Source organism: Camelus ferus, chromosome 7, assembly GCF_009834535.1.
Source record: "Camelus ferus isolate YT-003-E chromosome 7, BCGSAC_Cfer_1.0, whole genome shotgun sequence".
Lineage (NCBI taxonomy): Eukaryota > Metazoa > Chordata > Mammalia > Artiodactyla > Camelidae > Camelus > Camelus ferus.
In genome coordinates this window covers 17,036,430-17,061,440 of record NC_045702.1, presented here as the reverse complement: position 1 = coordinate 17,061,440, position 25,011 = coordinate 17,036,430, and the positions used below count along the sequence as shown (strand labels likewise).

The following is a 25,011-nucleotide window of genomic DNA, read 5'->3' as shown; positions in this document are numbered from 1 at the left end:
GCGGGGCCGCGCCCATCTCCCGGAGGGTGACGTGCGGAGTGGGGCGGAGCATCGCAATCCCTTCCCTCCGGTGAGGGCCGCCGGGACCACTAGGAGGGACGCAACGCGCCTTGGCTTTGACGGCCAGGAGGCGCCTCTGAAAGGTGAACGGTGTAGACCGCCCTGGCGAGCTCGGCTGGGTGGCGCCACGCGCTAGGCCCCGGGGTGGGCGTGCGGCACCTCGGCGCTCCGCTTACGGAGCTCTTCTTTGTTGCGAAAAGGAAAGTCAACATTTAACACTGAATCTGAGCTTGTTCGTCCTTACTGATCTAGACGGTGTTACCCAACCTGGGCCCACCCCCCACTGCCTGCTTTTCCAGAATTAACCGCCCTTCCAGACCCTCTTAGGCTGCCAAATCCTTTCAGAAGCAGTAGTTCTTCCCGAAGCTAGTCCTTTGGGCTCTTCTCTCCTGCAAAGGCTCACAAGGGTTTCTTTAAAGCCTTCATTTGTTATACTGTTGTTCTACAAACTTGAACTTGATTACCAAGCCTCAGCCAGTAGTTCCCAACGATCAGTACAGGGGCTGGTGGTATCAGAATCCCCTGAGGAGCCCGACCCCAGATATTCTAAGTCTCAAGTAGGGCCAAGGAATCTGCATGTTAGCAGGCCCCCGGTTTATGCAGTACACCTAATTCCTTAATCCTGAGCTAACCCTGGGTTCTTGGCTTTCTTGGCTTTTGTCTCTTAATATTGCCTTGTAGTAAATCCTGGAAGAACTCCAAGCTTCTCTGGACTCCCCCCTCCACCCCCTGAATTCTCAGGGTTCCTACTTACGGGTTGTAGTGTTCCTAAGAACTTCCAGGTTTTATTAAATTACGAGCTTAACCTGCCAGCCTTGGAGATTTCGATTTGAAATGGATCACCAGCCAAGCACTGAAGACTTCACACTGAGTCATAAGCATGAAAAACAGGAAACTTACGGAGAGAAATGAATTTAGAGATTTGAGTGCATTGAATGTAACTCCTTCTATGGCAAGATATGGGCCTCCGTGTGCCCTGTAACTAGAAACCTCTCTCCCTGGAGATAGGCTTCATAAAGCTATGATTATTGAGCTGCCCTCATGCCCTTCTCTTTTTTTTTTTTTTTAATACATACACATTTTATTTAATTTTTTGTGTGCTATTTTTGTTTTGTTTTGTTTGGCACAGGGAGACAATTAGGTTCATTTGTTTATTTATTTATCTTTAATGGAGGTACTGGGGATTGAATCCAGGACCTCGTGCATGCTAGGCATGCACTCCACCACTGAACTGTATCCTCCCCTCCCATGCCCTTCTGAACAGCATATTGATTGACCCTCTGGCACGGGAGGACTCCCCCCTTCACTGCCCCTTCTCCTGCCCTGCTAACTTCTATGTATATAAATAAAAGAATTTACTATTTTCTGGGTGCAAGTTGACTTTCCAATTGATATGCAATAGTGTGGCTTTCTCTGGCCTACCATTCACCACTTACCCTTCCTAGTGACATATACAAACCACTAAGAGATAAATTTTATGAATTGGGAGGGCAGGGTTTTCCATCTTTCCTAAGAAAGCTGGCTGCCCATATTATACAGCTGCCTGCCTTGCTCCCAGTAAAGAACAATGCTGTGATTCCAAGGTCACAAGAAGAGAGAGAAAGAGAAAGGAAAGAAAGAGAAAAAGAAAGAAAGAAAAAAAGAGGAAAGAAAGGAAGAAAGAAAGGGAAAAAGGCGCAGCTTAAACAAAAAGCATAAAACTTGAGATTCTGATGATTGACAATCATCAGCTCTGCCAATTATTAGCTTTACGAATTTGGACAAGTTACTTTACTTCTCCAAGCGTCAGTGCCCTTCATTAGCCTTTTAAGAGAGTACCTGGCCCACAGCATGTACTCAGGAAATTTTTATTCTTTGTTATACCTTCCTTTCCTGGTAGCAAAATCTATTCAGGTAAACTAAAATTCATTCACCCTCCCCATCTTTTTTGCTGAATTACAAAACAGAATGTTTTAACATTAATGCCTGCCAGCTTGTATTTAAAGCAATATTGCTCTATAGACCATTTGTGGGGTCCTTAGCTTTAACATTTTGCATAATAAACTCTGATTTTTTATTATAAAAAGTTTATGGTCCCAGTCAACTATTTCGAACATGTGACAGTGACACATATTTGTTTTGTTAACATGCTCTAAAAACTCCCTGGGGTGGGGGCAGGCAGCAGGGGGAGGAGAGGCTCGGTGGTAGAGTGTGTGCTTAGCACGAGGTCCTGGGTTCAATCCCCAGTACCTCCACTAAAATTTTAATAAATTAATTAATAATTAAAATAAAACTCCAAAGGCAAATATCCTTGACTGCCTTTTGCAGGTTGCATGATGGCCCTCTTTTTGGTTCTCAGATAAGCACTCTATTCGAATGGATGCATTTTAGGGGGTGAGGGAAAGGACACCAAGCCCTGACATTGAGCTCTCAGCCTTGATGTGCAAATCAAATTCCCAGTCAAATTTTAACAAACTGTGAGGACAGACTCTAAATGGCCTAACATACAGGATCTAACCCCAAATCAAGAATCTATCCCATAGCTGGGAACAGAAAACAAAGCAGGGAGTTGAGGGGGAAAAAAGCTTGTTCACACAACTTGATGTTTATTTAATTTCATACTTTTAAAGTCTTGCTTGATCTCCCTTTCCCTGTTGAAAGATGGAAAGAACTCATCTTTCCAGTGGTTTTAGTAACACAGAAATGAACCTTGTACTTTCTGCTTTAGAAGAATTGAGCTTTGACCTCCCTTCAGGGAGATGCCATGCTGCCACTTTATCCACGTACACCCAAGAAAGTAGCCTCTTCTCCTCAAGAAGATGAATTTATAAGTCAAGTTTTGTATTTTTAAGATACTTATTTTAAAAATCAGCAAGTGACCTCTGTTATTCTTCTCTTCATTCCAGCCTGTGTTCATTTGCTGTTATGCTATGATGGCTCCTGAGGAACTGAGACCCTCGGTCCAGCAGCCCACAAGGAACTACATGAGTGAGCTTGGCATCAGACCCACCCCAGCGGAGCCCCAGGATGCCTGCAGCCTGTGCAGGACCCTGAGCAGAGGACCCGGCTGAGCTTCACTCAGATCTCTGACCGGCAGGCTGTGAGGTAATAAGCATAGTTGTATTAAACTGCTACATTTGGGGGTAGTTTGTATGCAGTGGTAGATAATTAATGCATGTCACAATGGCTTGATGGAATCCACTGGCTTTAAAGAAAGCCTCAGTGGTGCTGGTGTTTGCTTAGGGAGACACCTGCTGTGTTTGTGCCCCTCTCTTGCCCCACAGTGTAAGTGTACGTGCATTTGGCACAAGGGGCCAAATGTCTGGGTGGCATGCTCATGAGGAGGGAGCTACCCCGGTGCTACCTGGAGCCCCCAGCCCCTCACTGCCTGACTCAAATGCCCTCCCCTCAAGACTTGGTAAGTAAAAATAACATCTTCACCCCTCTGAAAAAAACTGCACCAAAAGAATCTGTCTAACTAAATCTTACTTGCTCCCTAAAAGACAAAAATGAACTTTATCTTTAAGAAGGAAAGAATGGAAGAATCTAGTCGAGTGGTCACAGCAGGTATTTCAGAGAGAAGGAAGGCTCAACTTTGCACTCACTGTCTGCAGCAGTGGTCTCCAAAATGAGCAAGAGAATCCACTGCGATGCAGGAGAAAATATTTTCCAAAAATAAGAAATTAAGGAGGAGGGTATAGTTCAGTGGTAGTGCCTGCTAGGCTCAATCCCCAGTACTTCCATTAAAAAAATAAATAAACCTAATTACACCCCCCCGCAAAATCTCTAAAAAAATTTTTTTTAAATAAGAAATTAAGCTTTGCTAATATCCACCCTATAAGCTAAGCCTGGAACACTCGGTCCATGCGCGCCAGCCACGTGTCAGATCAGCTTTGAGAGAACAGTCCAGGGTGGGCCCAGTGCAGAGGGCCAGAAAGTGGCTGCCACTCTTTCATTCGCTGCTGGAGTGTCACCGGGTGCTGCTGTGGACTTCAAGTCCTGGTTAAAAGGATGTATTGATTATATTATCCATATCCTAATATTAACTAAAATTAATCCCTGGGCAGATGGACAAGGGCCTGAACACTGCTAAGAGAAAACACCGTCTGAATGCTAATATGTGAGCCGAGGAGAACTTTAAGAAAAATGGCAGAGCTGATTCTGTTCCTGCCTCTAGTTTGTCACATTAATCATTGTTGTCTTCTTCCTTTTACCTTATAATAGAATTTAGTAAGAGGTTGGCAAAAAATATTTTAAATTATCAAGAAGATAATTTGAGACACAGTGTAACTTTCCGTAAGTGTAGGTTGTGCGACCAGAGATCTGCTAGTGATGGTAGCCCCTGCATAAAATTTATAAATAAATTATATTTGTGCACATACATATAAACATATTCAACTTTTAGCCAGTAGGGTATATTATCAAAAACACTTGGAAACCACGGGTCTATAGGATCCTGTGACATTTTCTAACCTAAATATCTGAGTCTGGAAAAGACCAATAGGACCTACTTGATCTGGGAATATACAGGGTCAAGAAGAGAAGAGAGAAAAACCAGAAAACAAAATAACTAAGTTTATTCGTCCTCCACCAGAGAACATTTCCCCTGAAACAGAGTCTCCCTGCTGCCACGCCCAGCTTCTACGACTGAATGGACAGGACCCTTCTTTCCCTTTACTTCCCCAAACAACCCAGAGCTTTGAAAACAGACCCCTGAAACCACTCAGAGTGAAAAGCAGTGGCAGACCTTCCACACATCCCAGTTTTAAAATGTTCAAGCTACCACAGGAGAGACTGTTGGGAGTGGCTTCCGGTTCTGAGATGAAGCCCGCCCGCACCCACTGCTGCAGTCAGCGGGGGGTCATGGGTCCTTTCAGAAGGAAGGGCTTTGCTGCCTCCAGAATGTCCAGTTTAGGGTCCAGTGAGCGGCCAAGCCCCTCCAACACCATGATGGCAAACACGATTGAGGCAAAGTTGCTCTCAAGCTTTACCTGAAACAGAAAAACAGTGTTTCTTTCTGAGGCCCACTGATACACAGAGTGTCCGGGTAACCATGTTAGTTAGTGTCCCCCCTCGGCCTCACGTACCTGCCATGTGATTTTTACCATCTACCTAACATCCTTTTCCTACCCATTTTCCCCACCATCTCATCTACTCACCCAACCTCCCACCTACTAGAAATTATTAAGGAAAAATCTGGGGATACAGTATGTACAACTCTTTTCCAGGAAGGTGTGTGTGAATGACTTAAAAATACTAACATGAATATTTCACAGCTGCACCAGAAACTGTAAATCTGAATGAGGGTCATTCTTCAAAATCCACAGGAGCCTTTTTGAGACCAGGCACAAACGGCTTTGCTCAAATACAGCAGAGTTCCTTTCCCTTTGGAGCCAGGTTAATCGTAATAACAATTTACATTGGATTACCCAATTAATCCTCAGAAGTACTCTCATTATCCCCATTCAGTAGATAAGGAGGATAAGACTAAGGGTGGTTAAGTGACTTGCTCAAAGCCTCTGGGTGAGGAAGAGTAGAGCCAAGATTTAAACCTAGAAGAACAAGAATCTGTTTTCAGGCGGACTAAAGGTCAGAAAATGGAGGAAATCGACTTTGCTAAAAGTAAAGTATATTTATCTTGGTTAAAGCCTGAAGTTGTCTGCGGGGGTCAGATAGGCTGATTAGGAGAAAGCAGCATGTTGTGGGTGGCTCGGGCACTTCCAGCCAGGACGTGAAGGATGGACAGAGGGTGGACAGAGGACCCACACAGGCTGTGTGCAGGGTGGGGGACCCGGAGCTTTGACACTATGCTTTCATTCTTAAGCTGAGTGTTGAGTTCTTCAGTGTTTGTCATATTATTTCTACCTCTATGTTTCTGTCAAATGTTTTATTTAACAATTAAGTGCCATTTGGATAGACATTCTCCAAAGAAGATATAGAAATGGCCAAAGAACACATGAAAAGGTGCTGAACATCACTAATCATTAGAAAACTGCAGTGAAAATGACAATGAGGTATCACCTCACTCCCATTAGGACGGCCATTAAAAAAAAAAAACAACAGAAAAAACAAGCTTTGGTGACTGTGTGAAGAGCCGGGAACTAAGTACAGTGATGGTGGGAATGTAAAAGTGAGTGCTATGGAAAACAGTATGGTGCGTCCTCAAAAACTAAAAAAATACTACATGTAAATCAACTATAGCTCAATTTTTTAAAGAACCATATAACCTAGCAATCCCACTTCCAGGTAAATATCCAAAAAAATTGAAAGCAGGATCTCAAAGAGATATTTGCACACCTGTGTTCATTGCAGCATTGTTCATGGTAGCCAAGAGGTAGAGGTGGCCCAAATGTCCATCAAAGGACAAACGAATAAAGAAAATATGGTGTGTGTATATATACATATATGTGTGAATATGATTTTGTCTTTAAAAAGAAAGAAACCCTGCCACCTGCTACAACACAGATGAACCTCAAGAACATTATGTTGCGTGAAATAAGCCAGTCACAGAACGACAAATTCCATACGATTCTACTTATATGGGAAATCTAGAGTCATCAAAATCATGGAAACAGAAAGTAGGATGCTGGCTGCCAGGGGCTGGGGGGAGAGAGAAATGGGGAGCTGTTGTTCAGAGGGTACAGAGTTTTAATTCTGCAAAATGAGAAAGTTCTAGAGATCTAGAGATCTGTTACACAACAATGTGAATGTGGTCAACACTACTGAACTGTGTGGGGATGGGTAGGGGTAAATTTTATATATTTTTTTAACCATAGTTAAACTTTTTAAAAAATTATGTTAAATTAAGTGCCCAGTGGAGTCCTTGAATACAGTAACTGTAGTGGGCGCTCTCTCTGCTCTCCCGTCCTGGGAATCACAATGACAACAGCAAACGTTTAAGTGCTCGTGTAACTCTGTGTCCCACGCAGTGTGTAAGGAAGGCTGTGTGCCGATGAGAGCACAGGAGGCCAGAGAACAGCTGGGAGCCGGGGCTGTGTGGTCAGGCTGCGGCCACTGAGTCAGGCACTGTGACTGGGGCCGGGTAGCCGTGGGCGAGTTGCTTGGTGCTGGCCTTGAGTAATCTTCTGGGGATTAACTCGGATACTAATAGATGTTACACAGCTAAACTAGGTGCCTCAGGGTGCGTAGAGGGAGCTTGTGGCACACAGCTACTGTTGTCACGGCCTCATATGGCCCTCATGGTGCCCTGTGGGCTTGGAGATGCTTGGGCAGCTCAGAGCTGGGTGTGAGCTCAGCCTCTGCTCCACGTCCCATGCAGGAGTGTGTGTTCTCTCCAAGCCAACCTTCCTAGCAATGAGGAACGCTTTCCCCAACCTAAAGTGATATTTAAGTCATTTTTTAAAAATAGAACTTGGGAAAAGCTTTGGAAAGCATAAAGTTTTTCACCAAAAACCCTGCCAACACAGCCAGCCCTGGAGTCAGAGAGACAGGGGTGCAGACCTGGGCTCCCTCGGGCACAGTCGGGGGGACTAAGGGAGTGACTTGGCCTTTCTGTGCCCAGTCTCCCTGTGGGGAGGATACAGCAGAGATCAGACCTGCCCCGGGGAGCTGTTCCTGAGATTTAAATGAGGTCCCAGGCGGCAGCTTCCCACACGTGCTAGCTATCGCCCTCTTACCGTCCTGAGTCCACAGCATGCTTGGGGGTCCCTTAGTCTGTGTGCCTGCTTTGACCCAAGCAGTAGTTTTGAAGCAGAAGAAAGAGCACTGGACTGAGAGCACTGGTGACATGTCACATCCCGGCTTCCCCCGGGCCTGACCTGACAAGTGGACCGCCCTGCCTCCTTTTGCACCTTCTGTGGGAGGAAGGCCTGGACCAGACAACTTTCTGACTCTTGATTCTGTTATGATCCTTACCAGATGGCTGCCTTTTTCACACAGTGTTTCCTTATCAGATTGCAGAACCTCAAGAGAGGTGAGAGGAAAGGCCATCTTCAGATGAGACTCTTCCCTTCCCCACCCTCAACACCTTATACGCTTGGCTAAGCAGCTTTATTTTGAAAAGTGGCCCAACACCACATTCCATCACAAGGACACAGAGCCAAGGCAAAGGCCAAGGTGAAGAACCTTGAGGCCACCTCCCTCCAAGGGCCTGGGGCAGGAGGCAGAGGCCAAGACAGTCCCTCTGGGGCCTGAACACACCCAGATAGGAGGTACCTGCCCTTGGGCCGCCAGTGACCCCAGGGCTTCATGGCACCCAGGACGTTAATACCAAGCATCATTAATGTGAACTGAGGAGGGAAAAGGCATGAAGAGCCTGAGTTGGACTGTTTTTACGTTTGCAAATACATTTTTCTACAGTTAAGTGTCACAGGTACTTAGACTGCAAAGACTGCTGGTACACAGACTAACAGTGTGACCAAGGAAGGACCCTGCCATACCCGTCAGGAAATAGAAACTGCACTCTTCACCAAACAGATCGGTGTGCAGAATGTTTTCAAAAATGAGATCTCTTACAGAGAAGTACCTGTCACCACCCTCAAGCCACCAGCCTTCCCCCGACACCTCCCCTCCAGCCTGCCTGGAGCACAGCGTCCTTCTCCGCCTGGGGCCTCACCTTGTGAGTCATCAGTAACTTAAAGACATTCGAGAGAAGGCTGGAAACTTGAAGCTGGAAAACAGAATAAAGATGACGGCAGAGCCCCCGGACCCACTTCTCTCCCTTGCAGGCCCCTGTCCCATATGTGCTCTCAGACACACGCACACACAGAGACACACACACACACACAGACACACGCACACAGACACACACACACAGAGACACACACACACACACACACACACACACACACAGCCAGTGAGTGGGAAACGGACTGCCTGACAAATCCCAGAAAGGACTGCATGCCCAGAAGCCCATCTCCCATCTCACAACTGAGTTCAAAGACCCCCTTCAGAAGGATCAGCCTTGAGGCTTCTCCCCCAGCGCTCCCAGCACCCACAAAAATCACATTTGAATAAATAAGATGAGTAGTGCCAGGGGGCCAGCGGCCACGCCTCACTGCCAGTGGGCCACCTCTTGTTCTGACTTGCTCCTGCTACTGTGGACTTGGGAATGAGTTTGGGAAGAAAAGTCAGGTTTGTCAGAACTGTGTGTAGAATACAAAGCGGGCTCTGGTTCAGATCTAAATAAAGGACGTGAACTTTGGGTATGTCCCTTGTCTGCTCAGGGGCCTCATTCCTCCCTCCCCACTCCACCCCCCCTTGCTCAGCTGAGCTCCATGTAGATGAAGCAGCAGAACACCTACACCCCAGTCAGGGAGCGGTTGCCCCACTACAAATGTCACCAGCCCAGCAGCCACCTGGGAGAGCCTGGTCAAGGAGCCACTCTTGAGAACCAGGGATCTCAGTGGGCCTCCTCACACCTGGAAAATTTGTGAGGCAGAGGAAAAGGTTTCTTCTTTATCTGCCTTAAAACTCAACCCACCTCGAGTCTCTCCCCGTGAAGAGGTCTTTCTTAGACCTCGGGTTTGCTCTGTCCAAGGGCAAGGTCAGCCAACACCCCAAGGCCCCTGGCCCTCAAGTGGCCAGCTCACCTTTTCCAGGGTGATGGTATCCTTCCTGGCCTGGGTCACCAGCCTGGCCATCTCGGCCTTGAATCCCTCCACATCCTTGCACTCGCTGGCCCGGGCGTGATGCAGGATGAGCTCCGCCACTCTTTGGCCCTGGGAGATGCAAAGGAAAAAACTCAGCAGAGTCAAGAGGGCATAAAACTAGATGCTCTGCCCAAACTTCTTCATATCCTGCTGTTTCCATGCTAATTCTTCTACCATCCTGCTTTTGGCCATCCATCCTTTTTTAACTCTACCCCCACCCCAACCCCCAAATACCTGGTAACTGACCAGGGTCTTTGGAAGCCTCTCTTGGTCGGTGAGGCCCCACCTGGGCTTAGCACAGTCAGGGGAAGGAGCTGCACTGTCTGCTTTGCTTCCAAGACCACAGAGGCCCAGCGGCAAAGCCAGGGCCCTGCTGCTCACACTCCACATGGCACTGCTGACCAACCAGCCTGGCACGAGCCACCAGGTCCTGCCGCCAAGCTAGACTCTCCTCGTTGGCTGTCTTCCTGCCTGAGCAGAATTCCCTGCTCACAGCTGACCCCGCATCTGTGCCCCAGCCTTCTCGCTCCTCCTCCACCCCATGCCCCTGATCAAAGCCACTACGGTCTCCCCAAACACCCACCCTCATCGCTAATGCCTTTTACCTCCTGCAGCATGGCCCAGAAGCCTAGCTCTTCCTCCTCAGCTGTGACCTTCCTCCTTTGCCCAAACCTGTGCAGAGGAGCACCCCCCCACCACTGCACCTTGATGTTTAACCTTGACCCAGGGAACACTTTCAGACTCACTCTGGCTCAAGCCTCTGGTTTGCCCCCTAAGCAGGGATTCCCCTGAATTTTGCCTTCCCCTCCACGCTCTCTCTTTCCTAGGGTCTTTCTTGCTGGAGAATTCACTGTCATCCTTGATGTGGCACTTTAGGTTGACTCAGTAGAGGCTTTGCTGAACCCCTTTTGCAACATAATAATTCTCAACCACTGGAGCCCCTCAGAGCCACGGGGTGCAGGGTTAAAACCATTCGCGCCCTCACCCCGCCCCTGCCCCAGATCCCCGCATGTCTTCCAGCACCTGGAGAACAAGTTCCCTGTGCCGCTGCTTCTCACCAGCCCCAGCTTCCTGCAGCAAACAGCCCAGACCAGGGCGGCCGACATTCAGGCAAGAAGCTAGCGTTCCCAGGGCCCGACTGGACACTTACTGAAGAAGGAAGAGAAACCACCAGCACAACAGCATCTGGAAAGGAGGCGTTTCTTCCCATCGTCCCAAACCACAAGCTGCTTGGAACGAGCCCATTCTGACTAGCCCTCAAGTGGCTTCTTTCCTCTGCCCCTCTTCCTCCTCTCTCCGTCCCCCTCACTCTGCTCCTCCCATTTCCATCAGGAGAACCCTTGGCAAATGCAGGCATTTACAAGAATGACAAATGCTGAGGAGCCTTGTGGTTCCCAAGAGCCTAAAAAAATTCGGCCTCAGATCCCGAGGGCCTAGTGGGTCTTACCTGCCCCATTGCCACGGCCATGAAGACGGCCCGGAAGTTCCTCAGGTCGGCGGCCCGCAGCTCCGCCACGATGCCGGCGTCCAGCAGAACCAGGCGCAGCGGGCACCGGGCAGGTGTCACAGCCACCGCCAGCGCGTCACAGACATCCACCTGCTGCAGCCGCGCCTCCTGACTGTTGGGAAGGCCATCTGCGCCCTGGACCAGGATGTTCCCAGGGTGAAGGTCCGCATGGACGAAATTGTCCACAAAAATCTGGGAAGAGATCAGTGCTATTCCAGGCTAAGTCAGCCTCACCCACCCATCACCACCAGGCCACACGCAGAAAAGCTTCCAGGATGACAGCGAGTTCCCGGTGATCAATTATAAGGCAGAGAGGTGTACATTTCTTCTCAAAAGAAAAGCCACGATGCTTGATACCATCAGTTCAGAATTTGTACAGGAACATGCCAGGTTGATGTTTTCAAAAGAAAAGTTATTTTCAAAGTAAAGAGTATTAAAAGATCATAGGGGAACATGAAAATCAAAGACCAAACTGCATTTTAAAAGATTTATTTTGGGGGAAAAGGGTATAGCTCAGTGGTAGAGTACATGCTTAGCATGCACGAAGTCCTGGATTCAATCCCTAATACCTCCCCTAAAAATAAATAAATAAATAAATAAATAAATAAACCTAATTATCTGCCCCCAAATAAATAAAATTTAAAAATTAAAAAAAAAGACAAATAAGTAAATAAACCTATTTACCCCCCAAAAACAAAAGACTTATTTTTAACTATGATTTGAACAATTAATATTCAAATTAAAAATAATTATTCATTGTCTAAAGATTTTCCCCAAATCTCTCAGTTCTTAAAATTCATAGAACTTCCTTTCTTTAAAAATATTTCATAAGAATTGGACTTTGCCTCCATTATCTCCATCTGTACACATACTGAAGTCTAACTGTGATTCTGACAGCCATACTGGCACATGGAATTAGGTAGCCTGGGAGAAATGGCTTTGAACCTGCTGAACAAGAAAGAAATCCCCAGGGACTGGGATTTCTGAAACAGGAATCTGCCTCCTGTGAAAGGTGATCTCAGTGGTCAGAGAAACCACCAGCAAACCTTCTATACGGAGAAGGAGAGACCCAGGGCAGAGGCACGGAACAGCCACTGCTTGGAGAGGCTCTTGGGGGACTCCTCCCGGCCGACACAGGGCCCCTCGTGCTACTGGATGCAGGCTAAAGACCCCATCCCTCGTGGCTAACATGGCAGCATATCACAGGGAGACCTTCCTCGTCCCTATCCTGGTTCTGCTGGAGGTGAGGGAGGCTGTTACCCTGGTGAAAATCCTGGGAACTGAGGAAGCCAGGCCTGCACACCTGCAGGACATGGTCACCAAAGGCTGGCTGACCCCTGACCCTGGGACAGAATCTCCTGGCAACCTGGCTGTCAGCTAAGCCCTTGGTTTTTCCCCCCATCCTTGAGCCCACGAGCTGAAGCCTCCCATGATCTCCCCACTCCTCGGGGCTGCTTCTCCCCTGGCTACTCCCCCCTGTACCCTCCCCACAGTGCCCCTCAGAGCCCTCTTTACTGGGGCAAAGTCCTCTCCCCACTGAGCTTCCACTGGACTGACAGTGGAAACCCAGCTCTCCCAAAACAATCCCACTTCTCTAGGAGCCCCTTGGATGGGGGCTGCTGACCCTCAACACCCATGGGCCCCGGGGCTGGAGGTGAAGTCAGGGCTGCTCAGCCACCACTCCTCCCTCACCCTGGGCTCCTCTGCCCGAGCACCTGGCTTACAGCCTCCCGTGCTGTGTGCTTGCACCACACCACCATCCTGCTTGGAGGACCCGTTCTCACCTCTGCCTCACGTTTGCCACCTGCCTCAGCCCTCACAGATCCACCTCGGTTACCTCGTTTCTTCCCTCCAACTCTCTGACCACACATGTGGCTCCTTGCCCAATCTTCCCAAGGCACCTCACTCGGTGACAGAGCGCCTGGCACTGAGAAAGTGCTCAACAGCTGTAGAAGGATGGACATACGGGTCAGCTCGGCTATCTCTAGAGATGATCCCTCTTGACCCGGCAGCAGCTGCCTAGCCGCACAGCATCCCCGCCCTCTCTGCACACACAGTTCCCCCGCAGGCTGGGCTGAGCACCCTCCCCTGGGCATGAGCTCACCATCTTCAGGAGCATGTTGATCCCCAGCTGCGCTATCTTCCTCTTCACGTCGATGGGAATCCCTGCTTGCTGGTAACTGGACACAGGCACACTCTCCTTTGAGGAAGATCAGAGAAAGGACAGCTTTACCCTGCACAGCCCACGACTGCCCAGGCTCCTCAGCCCCGCAGGACACATCAGCGCTACCCGCCTGCTGACTGGGAAGTGACCCAATGAGGTTTTCCTTTCTTAGCACCCCTGTGAATCTGTAACCCATTAGTTAACTTTAACTCATTGACATTCCCCTTCTACAGTACTTCTCAAAAGAAAACAAATCCCATAGGTTTATTAGGGAGGAAACCTATTGACGGCCACCCACAGGGAAAAGATGCTATCATGTCAGGGAGAGCTTATTTCTGGTCAAGAATCTGCCAAGAGGAACATGAATGAGGTCTGTGACCCTCAGCAGGAAAATGGAGAGGAAAAAGAAAAGGAAGAGAGAAGAAAGGGGAAGTAGTCAAGCATTTCCTCTAGGTTGTTATTTAATTGTCAAAGCAGCCTATTGAGATAGCTCTTGTTATCCCTAATGAGGAAATAAAAGAACTAAAGCCCAGAGAGTTTAAGTAAGTTGCTCGAGGTCACACAGCTAGTAACAGTGAGTCATTCAGGTCACTCCTCTGGATCTCATTATCTCTACAAAGGAGGCTGGACCAGGAGACAGCTAAGGCCAGGACAGAAATACTGTTGAGCAATTTCTCTGGGCACACCCTGCGGAGGGCATTCTGCATTCCATGTGTCATTGACCCCTGGGACAACCCTAAGAGGCAGGAACGGTTGCCACTGTTATATAGGAGGGAACTGAGGTCACCCAGCAAATGCAAGGGCAGAGGAGATGTTCAAATCCAGATAGTCTGAGGCCCGGGCCAGGCTCTCAGCCAACTCACTACACTACCTTTCACCCTCATGCCACATCCAAACTCCTCTCCATTTTACAGACAGTAATCACATGCTCTCTTGGCTTTTGTCTTTGTAGACTCGAGCCTTCCTGCGGAGCGGAGATGGCCTGGCTGTGAGTAAAAGGCGCGGCCAGGGAAGCTCTTACTCTTACTTCATATGTTTCCACCAAGACATCCCTGGTGACAAAGGGACGCAGAGGGGTGGGGAATTTGACAGAATTCACATTTAGGAAGTTGCACTGGAAGTGTTCTAGATTCCGAGCTTCGTAACGCAGGTCGATCTACAGGGAAATGGAGAGAAGAGATGAGGGAGAGGGTAGCCTGGGCCCAGGGACAGCAAATCTGAAGCCCCCAAGAGCTAGCAAGCCACAAGATCCACCTGCCTTCCCCCTACTTCTCCTGCAAAACTACCAGGAAACTCAGAGGGAGGGGAAGGCATTCTGTGGCTGAGGACTGTCCCAGAAGTCCCGACCCCCAATGTGAACTGGGCTTCACTGCTCCTCCATTATTCTTTTGCTGCCCCTCACCCCTTCACACTGGCTGATGGACCCCTTCCCCATCTCTCAGGGGTTTAGCTTGGTTGCCTCCCTCCACCTCCCTGCAGCCCCCCTCCCTCCACCAGCCTGCCCTCCAGCTCCGTGCCTCTGGCGAGGTCCATGTCCATCACTCAGCTACACTGACGCCGCTCTCCCTGAACTCCCCAGCAGCCCTGTTTTTATCCTTGTTAGCTCTCTGGGCCCCTGGGACTGGTGCTGTTGGTGACCCCATTCTTCCCAAACAGATCTTCCGTTGGCGCCTGCTTTTCACTCTCCCCGGTCCTTCTGCCACCTCTCCAACCGTTCCTCCTCGGTCTGGTCCCCTGTCCTTCCTCCTCCGTGTGCCCCTGGATGCTGAGCTCACTCAGCTCCAGACCTTCACCAGCTACCTCTCCCCACCCCTCGTGTCCTCAGTAGCACCTCCTGATGCCAGAACCTGATCTCCTGTCCACACCCCTCTTCCAGTCTCTGGACTTAGATATCCAAGTACATCTGGACGTCGCCCTGGGGAAGCCCAGAGACTCTTAAACTCGATGTCTAAATGAATGTACCTTCGCCCCCTCCCATTCCCCTGCGAGTCACTGCAGATTACTCCTTCTCCCCTTCCCTCCACACCCACGGGAGACTCAGCGCCATCAACTCTGCAGCCCTAACAGCTCTCAGATCTGTGCCCCTTTTCCTTCCCACTGCTCTTCCTAAGGTGACTCGAAACCAGTCACCTGAACCCTAACAGAGCTGTCTTAGTTGGGCTCCCTGTCCCCTATCTTCCTGCTCTCCAGTCCACCTGCTGGGCCTCGCCTACTACCTGCAGGATGGAGTCTTTGTTCGTTAGGATGACAGCCAAGGTGGGTCATGGTTTGGCCCTGCTCCTCTCTCCAGGTCCATCTCTTGTGATGCTTCCTCCTTCCTCCACTGCCCAAAACTTTGCCTTCACCCAACCAGCAGAGTGCTGGACATCCCAGCCTGCCGGTCACCTCTCCTTCTCATTTCCCTTCTTTACTCCGCATGACTGGAATGTTCTTCCCCCGTTTCACCCAACTGCAAACACTCCCCTTTCAGGACTCAGCTCAAGCCCAGGGAGTCTTGACCCTCAGGGTGGAATGACCACTTCTCTCTTGAGCCCCAACTGAACCCAACTAAAACTGTGGAGTCTCCTATTGTAACTCTGATCACACTTTTTCTGCAAGTATTTAATGTCATGCCCTCCTCCTCCTGCTATGTATTCCTCGAGGACCAGAAAATCTCTTGTTTTCTCACCAACTTCTAGTAGAGTTCTTAATAAATGTCGCATGCATTTGTAAATGAACATACACCCCTCAACACACACTCAGACTCTTAAGGTTTCAAGCCTGAGAACATGATGGGACTACGAGACCTCCAGCTGGTAGGAAGAGTTCATTTTTGAGGCAAAATGGGGTGAGATAGAGAGACTCAAGCTTGAAGTGATGGGATCGCACGATGTCTATCAGACTTCTAGAAGGGGAACCGAAGCTCAGGTGGGTGGCAGAACTGAGAGTAATTAATGCCAAGATGGGTGTTGGAATAGAAGCTATTTTTCTTTGTTTTAGTTTTCTTTCATTACTGAAACTATACAACTCCATAGCATAAAGCAAAGCTTTCTAAACATCAGAACGCATCCCTGGGACTTAAAACCCTAAATCAGATGACATAAATGAAGACTTGGCACATTGCTTCTGAAAGCTTGTCAATTCTGTGCCACCACAGGAAGCCAGCACAGACGCCTGCTTGGAGCCCTGACCACTTCCAGCGGATTTACCAAGTCTGGCTACTCAAACAAGTGTCTCAGGGGTCCCAGACATGGAGGAGGTCCTTGTCTATGCATTCAGCCCTGGAATCAAAGCAAAACAAAGGCACAGTGTGTGACTTTGCTAATCATTCTTCTCCTCCAGGAGAAGAATTCATCCATTGACTAGGGCACAGATAATACTACATGTTCCACCAGACTCATTTCCTTTTCCTCCCAGGCACTAAGGAAGACTGCATTCCCCAAGCTCCCTTGTAGTCACACTGGGTGCTTGTAATTAAAGCTCTGACTTTGTAGACTGGAAAGAAGGGATGTTCATCACTTCCCAGACTGGCCACAGAATCTCTTACATGACCCTCCCTGGTCTTTCTCCCCATTCCACACTGACCCCAGATGACAAACTTGGAAGGAAATCGGGTCCCTGAATAACTATGGAGTGAAGCTCCCACTCTCTCCCTCAGTTCACCTGCATGGAACTTTCATGTAAGCAAGAAATAACCCTGTTAGATTAAGTCATGAGGATTTAGATGTTCTTTGTTCTATCAGGTAGCCTTACCTACCCTGACTAACACACTATATTAGCCATGACACACTGGGAAAATACTCATCCATTCAGCATTTGCTAAGCAACTGCTAATGGCAAAAAACTGTGTACTATTTACAACAGAGGGAAGGAGAATTCACCTGTTGGACCATGAGCTTCTCAAATTCCTCCACAATCTCAGGTAAACTGAGCCACTTGACTCCTGGCAAAAGGGCAAGGACCCGGCTGCCCATCTTCATCAGCAGCAGGTCCATCTGCACCTGAGCAAGCAGGCCAGGATGCAACACCTGCCAAGAAGAGGAACGGCGAGACAGGGGATGGCTCAGCCAGGAGGGCACACTCACCCAGCAGAGCTGGGTCCCCCTGTCAGTGGAGAGTCAGCCAGCTTCTCATCAAGCAAAGGGCAAGCGGTCCCAACACCCAGGATACTCCTGCCTCCCCTGAGGAGATGTGAAGGCAGCGCCCCTGCACTGCACTCAGCTTCTCTGGGAAGAATAGGTGGGCTTTTCCTTCCAAATACGGTAAGTTTAGATCAGTGGCTCCCAAGCCACTGATTAGCAAGCATAGAAGTCACCATGGGTTGCTTGGTGAAAATGTGGACTCCCAGGCCTCCTCCAAGACCGGCTGAATCAGACTGGCTGGGAGCGGGGCTGGGAATCTGCATTTGACCGAGTACGTCAGGTAGCTGAGTCAGGTAGTCTAAAGCCTGGAAAATACTGCTCTAGAGGCACAGAACTCCTGAGGTGGGATGGAGAGCTCTGGTTTCAGGCTCCAGTTCTGTAACTCATTTCCTACAGGAAACTGGCCAAGCTGCACAACCTCTGTCAGCCTCCTGTTTAAAACATGCAGACAATAGCCCTACCTCCACCTCAAATCCTTTTAGCAATAAACTGGAGAATGAAGTGTAAGAAAAGCATGCTTACTTCAGGCATCTAATAAAGATTAAATGTTGCATCTGGCATGACAGGCCCATTTCCTGGTATACAGCAGGCATCCACTCCTTTTTAGTTCAGTGTCTCCCAAACATGCCTGATCATGTGAATCCCTTGCAGCATTTATAAAAAGCCAGGCCCAGGCTCCTCCCTTGGAAAGATGATTCAGTAGGTCTGAAGTGAGTCGCCCTGAGGAGGGTTTTTACCCCCAGCAGGTAAGAGAGCTCTGAGGTGTTTGCCTCTTGTGTCTGAGAATTCTGATGGAGCCCAGGAAGGGGTGACCGGAAATGAAGAGCGAAGGGAGCCACTTCTGTAAAATGAACTCCGCCCTCTTGGGCTCACCCCAGCACACCTAACCTAGTCTGTCTCGGATTTATCCTGATCCCCGAGTAGGAGGTCAGCTGGATGGTGGGTCCTCCACCCTCAGAGGCAGTAAACTCCAAGCCCTCTTCCTTTTCCTTTTTCAAACCATTCGTACCGCCTCTCCCTCCAGCCAAGAAATCAAACAACTTGCACACCACAGGCACTCAGATAATGGTCAAGCTAATAGACATCAATGGAAGGCAATGTGGGGTGATTTGCAAAGGCAGGGTGGGGTTCCTGATCTAGGCAGCTCTGTGGAGTCAGTGAGATTTTAGAGATGGGAAGGGCCTGGCTGAAAACATCAGAGCACTTACTTTCACCGCCACTGGGATGAGGTGATCTGACTCAGGTCCGTGGGTGGGCCCTGAAGCCTGGGACAAGACTGCATTCGATCCAACCAGGTCAGCTTTAGGGAAGAGCAGCCTTTCTAGAAATGACTGGTCAGCAAGACTTCCTTGAGGCCCCCACACCTTCCCCAGATGTCCAAGGTGCTCTCTCAGTTCCCGGACTGCCCCAGCTTCCGAAGAAGGCTGCAGTCTGGAGGCCTTGGCAAGTCTCTGGATGCTGTCATTCTCCAGGAAGGCAGGATTGGCACGTGCTTTGTACACTTGGGCCACACAGCCTGAGCCCACAGGTTCCTGCTTCTCAAAGCAGAGGACCCGCCCCCAGTCCTCCCCAAATGCCTCCCGTAGGAAGTCTTCAGTGTGAGTCCAAGCATGGGGAGTCACCTGGACATGCAGCTTGGAGAACTGGGCACAGAAAGCCTCCGAGAAGAGATCTCGCCGGGTGCTGGCCCACTGGCCCAGTTTGATGTACGTTGGGCCTGAGGTCTCAGTGGCTTTCAAAAGCAGGTGGAGCCAGAGGCTGGAGACACTGGGAGCCAGGTAAGTGAGGGGGTAGAGTAGAAGGAGGGGAAAGAATTTCACCAAGAGAGCGCCAGCCCTAAGCCAGACACGCAAGTGCAGAAGGAGGCAGTCTAGCCGCCCCTCCTGGGGGACTCTCTCCAGTGGCACATTTTCAGCCAGGTCACTCCACCTAGCCCTTTGCCGACACAGGTTCTCAGGGACCTTGTCACCAACGTCCTCATAGGCTGAGATGAGTTTGGGCAAAGTGCCAAGCAGAAGCCAACAGAGTCTAGCCTTGTGAGAGCAGCCAGAGAGTCTCAGAAGGCCGAGTTCCTTTCTGAGCTCAAAACTCCTTAGGTGAGACAAGCAGACCCTGACAGAGAAGCGCCAGGGGATCACCATCCTCTCCCAGAGGTCCACGGCCTAGGTTGCCTGCCCTTGACTTAAGGAGCATCCATCTATGGTCATTCTTTTCGCAGGGCTGACATGAGTCCAGGGCTCCAGTTGAATATTTCACTTAAAATGGGTAATTGTAAGGTAGGCGACGCTCAGACCTCTTCTTCCGCGTGCAGTCTAAGCCCCGTCCTGCTCCCGGTCCTGCCCGTGCAGGGCCCCCCCCACCTCCGGGCCCACAGCCTTGCCCCGCCTCCGCCAGCAGGAGGGGCCGGGCCCATCAGTCCCCACTCCTTTCCAGGTACCTTGTCTGGGCCTAAGGCCCGAGGGCTTTCAGAACTGGGAGCAGGAGGGGCCAGGCCAGGCCCAGGACAGGACGTGACCTGCGCGAGGTGGCCGCGCGGGCTGAGTCAGAGCCAGGCGGCCACAGGGTGACCGCGCACGCGAGTCGGCGCGAGATCGCGGGGTGGCAGGGCACCCACCGAGGGCTGGAGCGGGGAGGCGCCGCGCAGGGGTCGGGTGGAGGGGAAAGTGCAGAGGCCGGCGGCGCCGAGCGCCTGGCTGGGCGTGAGGAAGAACCAGACAGGGCAAGGGGTTTAGGCCTGGAGCGGGGGTTGGGGGTAGTGCGCACGGCTGAGGACAGGCGCACGGATTAGGGGTAGGGGAGCCGGTTGGGGATGAGGGATGCAGAGGGCCGAGACCCCAAGGGCGGTGGGAGGCCCCGGCGCCAAGGGCGGGGAAGGAGGGTCAGGGCGCGGAGTGCCCCGTGATCTGCGTGCAGAGGGTCGGGGATATGGACGCGGAGAGCCGGGGATCGCGGCGCGGAGGGTCGGGGATCGGGGCGCCGTGGACCGCAGATCCGGGCGCGGAGGGTCGGGAATTCGGACGCCGACGGCCGGGGATCCGGGCAAGGAGGCCGCGCTGCCCGCGTCTTCCGGGACCGCCCGCCCGCCGACTCCGGGACCGCCCCTTAAAGCAGACGCTGCTCGGACGCCCGCAGAGGCTCACCCAGCCCTCGGGTCGTTCACCCAGAAGGCCAGCGTCCTCCACGGCCCTTCTCGCCCCTAAGGTATCTGTCTCTCCATAGACACCTTTAGCTTTCCTTCCTCAGACCGCGGAAACGCTGGGTAAATTGAAAGCCAGTTCCTCAACACACGTCTGGTTTTCAGCTGAGCAGGACGGGGTGGGTGGTGGGAGGGGTGGGGTGGGGGTGTTGTCCTTGGACGGCAGGAGTCCCTGGCTGCACTGATTTGGGGAATGCGTTCGGACCTTGGGGAGTGGCTCCAGAAGGACCATGATCAGTCATTCAATCAATACTTATTAAGCCCAGTAAGTATCTCTTAAACTCAATCTAATATTTATCAAGGCTAAATAATATGTATCGTGATGGGTCCTGGGGACATAGAGACACACATCCTGACCTTACAGGCTCTGCATTAATGAGGCAGACCCCACAGGGGGCACGTACTATGCAATGCAAAGTGTGGTAAGAGCCATGGAAGCAATGGAGAATGGGGAGAACGGATAGGATGGAGGCGGCTGGGGAGGGGAAGGGACGGCGGGGGTGGGAGGGTGTTCTGCCGCAGAAAAGAATAAAGCCCCCAATAATATGGACTTTTGTGTGAAGTTTTTGGGGAGTTTGCTTAACCTTGAAGAACCAAAGGAAGGTCAGAAAACTTCAGAGAGCACGAGGGAGTGGAACAGAGCTTGGAAATCAGCCAACACAGCCAGGGAAGGCCTGGTGGTCCTCTGCTCTGCTCTTTGGGGTTTATGAGCTGCGGTTCCACAGTCACCTCCATGTATACAACCCTGTATCTCCACGTGGGTTCCAGGCTTCCACAGAAGTCTGCCAGGGGTGGGTCTGTGGGCCTCACAAGTGGAAGGGGCCTTGGGACAGAAACTAGGATGTGGGCCACCTCTGCTGCTGGAAGTGTGACTGCCACTCACAGCCTAAGGAGCACCTGAAACAGGCTGTCTATAGAGACAGAAATGGCTCCTCCTGCACTGTTGACTAACAATCCATTTCCCATTTCCACAAGATGCTACAGACCCCTTTGAAGTTCCCACGACAGAAGTCACACCTACCACCACTGGTTTCAAATACGGTCAGCCATTAACTTTGTCCTCCTAGCTTCCTCTGATTTATTTGCCCACCCTGTCCCAAAGGTGTAGAATAGTCTTGTATTCCTCTGATTCACCAAAGGGCTTATTGAGGACTTAATTTGAAACCAGAGGCCCCAGGTTCTAGTCCCCTAATTAGAAGGTAACCACATTACCTCTGGTGAGTCTTTCTGGGCCTCTGTTTCTCCTTAAGCAAATTGGAGAGAGGAGTCTGACTAAAGCTATACAAATTCTCTAGACTTACATTTATGATTCTGGCAATTAGCTATCTTTAACTGTTCTTAAGAATAAATGTTAACTAACATCGTCATTTATATTATCTAGATAAATAAAAGTTGTTCTGTTTCCCAAATATGGAAGAAACATCATGGAAAGTCAAGAAGGCCTTTGTGGCATCCTAGAAATTCATCTAAAGCAGTGGCTCTCAAACTTTAACACCCATCAGAATCACCCAAGGGCTGTCCCATCCCAGTGTCTGATTCTGTAGGTCTGGAGTGGGGCCTGAGAGTTTGCATTTCTAACTGGTTCCCATATGCTTCTGCTGGTCCTGGGAACACAATTTGAGAACTATTGATCTTGTGGTGGTGGTGGTGTTGGTGGTGGTGATGCTGGTGTTAGTGATAGTAAAAAAGGTGCAGCATCTCAAGGAGTTATAGTCACCTAAACAAGTGAAGTTTAGGGATTTCTAGGGCCCATGTGAATTTCAGTTAGGACAACAATGCCATACATATTAAGGCACCATGGACAGCAAATCAAACAGATCAAATATGAACCCTAAATCAAAAATTGTAAGGACAACCTTTAAAAATCACAGATTGATTTGCAGTCAAGCTACTTCTCACATGGGTAACTATGTAATCTGTTTCATGATTAGTAACAGCATGAATATATTTAGAATGATTAATGAACTGAGACTAAATATACAAACACACTGGCGAGACCATATATGGCAATAGAACTCTGACCTACAGCCCCTATAGCAATCAGCCCAGAATAGTCAGGACTTGGTCAATGACTGCCAGCTTCTCTAATTTTCGCCCCCATTACCAACTCAAGACCAACCAGAGAAAGCCAAATATCCTTTCCAAAGCATCACACGAAGTGCTCTGGGCCCCAGCCTCCCAGTGCAATCTCCCATCAGGGCACCTGAAGCCTTTTCTTTTTTCTCCATAAACATTTCCAGCATTTGATCCTCCACTTGTACTTGTATCTCTGCCAAATGCAAGTGAGTAGCTGACTCCTTTTCTACAGAAAGCTCTGAATAAACAACCCGTTTGTTCATTTGGGTAGTCTTTGTTTATTCCTGCAGAATCTTCACAATGGTAAGCAAGCCCCTAATAATCAATAGTTACAAGTTCTCAGAAACGTGCTTGCTGGTATTAACCCTAGCACCACTAGGTGGCACCATTCACTTGTGAAGTGCTTGCAAAGCTCTGGATTCCGGACAGGCTGGGAAAGAATGGGAGGGGGAAAGAGGTGCAAAGACCCACCTGGCTGTGCTAATTTTTCACTTGAACCAAATGACTGTAATTTTAGCATCTCTCATGTAATATTGTTACATAGCAGATGTGATGGAGGGCAAGTATTTGTTCAAGATCCTGGGGAAGGGGACTTGACTGTCTCTGGGGTTTTCCATGTCTGCACTTTTGACATTTGCGACAGAATAATTCCTTTTTGGGAGAATGGAGGGGCAGGGGAAGCTGTCCTGTGCTGGTAAGATGTTTAGTAGCATCTCTGGCTTCTAACTTCTCAATGCCAGAATCATCCTCCTTTCCCAATTGTGACGATGAAATATATCTGCAAACATCGCCAGATGTCCCCTGAGGGAGTCAAGCTGCCCCTAGGTGAGGACCACTGGGCTTAGCTTCTTGCGGAGGGAAGTTCTTTGCTGAGACCCTTTCAGCATCCTGCCCTCCCCCATCACACACACTTTTTTCAGAACAGAAGAAAATTGGGGAAGAGACACCCCTGCACACGCCTGCTGCAGCCAACCCGGGGGCAGGCTCTACACCAGCGTGTCTCCAGTGGGAGCTTGAGCCACCGCCACCAAAAACACCTGGGTACCTGTAAAACGGCAGACCCCTGGGCCCCATCCCAGGGCCCCTGCATTCACATCCCTGTGGGGAAGAGTAGAATCTACTTTTTTCCCTCACAACCCCAAGAGGACTGTCAGGCAAATAAAAAGTGTGAAAAGCACTGACCCCATCCTACCCTGTCATGCTGGTACACCTGGCCTGCAGGTAGCTCCTCAGAAAGTTGGACCCTGGCGTGAAAATTCTGGCTCTGGGCCACACATATACATCTGCTCCCTAAGCCAATAGAGTAGAAAATACCAGAAATCATACTGGAAAGAGACACTAAGGGAGGAGGCTGTTGTAGGCCTGGCTGCCCCTCCCTGTCCCCGCTGCAGTGATTTTCCATCCCATCCTTGGCCCCTCCCTGCCTGCTCCTTTCTCTTTTCTTCTTTTCAGTTGAGTTGTTTCCATTACTTCTCATGAGATTTCTCCTCCCCTGGTTCCCACCTCGTGGCTTCCTGGATGGTTGCTCTGGTTGTGCCCTGGTGCGTGTGCAGCTCCTGTGCAGACACGGGGCCTGGGCAGGTCCCCTCCCTCCTTCCACTTGAGAGGTTTGGCCCTGCCTGTGGAAGGGGAGCCCTTCAGCTCTGCCCTGCTGTGCCCCACCACGCTGCGGGCAGCTCTGCCTCTGCTGGTCTTTTAACCAGGTCCTCCCTCTGTTTGTAAACTGGGCAGATGAGAACAGTAGCTCCTGATGGTGCTGGCAGCAGAGCCGGGAAGGGGTTGTCTGGGGTTACACTGCTGGGCTCATTCCGGCTCTGGCACTCTCATGGTGGCCTTGGGCAGGGCACTGGCTCTTCTTGGCAGTTACTTCATTGGTAAATGAGGCTGCTGTGAGAACCTACCTCCTAGGTGATCTCTGGGAAGCCTGATGCTCCCTGGCACACGGTCGGTCATACAAGAAAAAGCCAAATGGAGATGCACACAGGCAGCGGCTTTGTGCTTTCTCCGCCTGCCTGAGAAGGCGGGGGGCTGCGAGGGACCTGAGGGCCATCTGGCCTCATCTCCCCAGGAACCTGAGACCCACAGACAAGAGTTGCCTTACCAAAGGTCACACTGCTATCTGTGGCAGTCAGAAGTCACCTGGCTTGCCTTTGGCCAATATTTTAATTTTGATTTGATTTGATCTGAGAGATATAGGAAGTGAACCAGAGATTAGGGCTTTCCTGAAATACGACCCTTCAAGCCAGGTGTGGCGTCTGAGAGGCAGCACGGTGATTTACAGCCATTTGGAGGTCTAA

At 50.1% G+C, this 25,011-nt stretch overlaps 1 protein-coding gene and 1 long non-coding RNA gene across 12 annotated transcripts; one reads left to right on the top strand and one right to left on the bottom strand.

Moving 5' to 3' along the window:
• The first annotated feature begins 13 nt into the window (after positions 1-13).
• Positions 14-14,387, top strand: LOC116664825. Of its 2 annotated transcripts, none has more exons than XR_004321306.1 (3): positions 14-143; positions 2,946-3,144; positions 14,274-14,387. It is a non-coding gene; the product is annotated as an uncharacterized LOC116664825 (long non-coding RNA). The 2 variants fall into 2 exon arrangements; XR_004321305.1 differs by lacking the exon at positions 14,274-14,387 and adding an exon at positions 7,953-8,084 and having other exon boundaries at positions 15-143.
• Positions 4,593-20,490, bottom strand: ADCK2 (aarF domain containing kinase 2). 10 transcript variants are annotated; one of them, XM_032483504.1, is made up of 9 exons: positions 18,651-20,487; positions 17,182-17,328; positions 14,349-14,477; positions 13,262-13,357; positions 12,942-13,103; positions 11,098-11,349; positions 9,591-9,719; positions 8,615-8,668; positions 4,593-5,030 (listed from the first exon to the last, which is right to left on the bottom strand). In XM_032483504.1, exons 1-9 carry the CDS (start codon positions 19,581-19,583, stop codon positions 4,890-4,892), a joined length of 2,043 nt encoding a protein of 680 aa, XP_032339395.1. In that variant the 5' UTR covers positions 19,584-20,487; the 3' UTR covers positions 4,593-4,889. The 10 variants fall into 10 exon arrangements, 9 of the variants coding, with proteins under 9 accessions (XP_032339395.1, XP_032339396.1, XP_032339398.1 ...); XM_032483505.1 differs by having other exon boundaries at positions 11,098-11,366; positions 12,995-13,103; XM_032483507.1 differs by lacking the exon at positions 14,349-14,477 and having other exon boundaries at positions 18,651-20,488.
• Between the last annotated feature and the right edge of the window lie 4,521 nt (positions 20,491-25,011).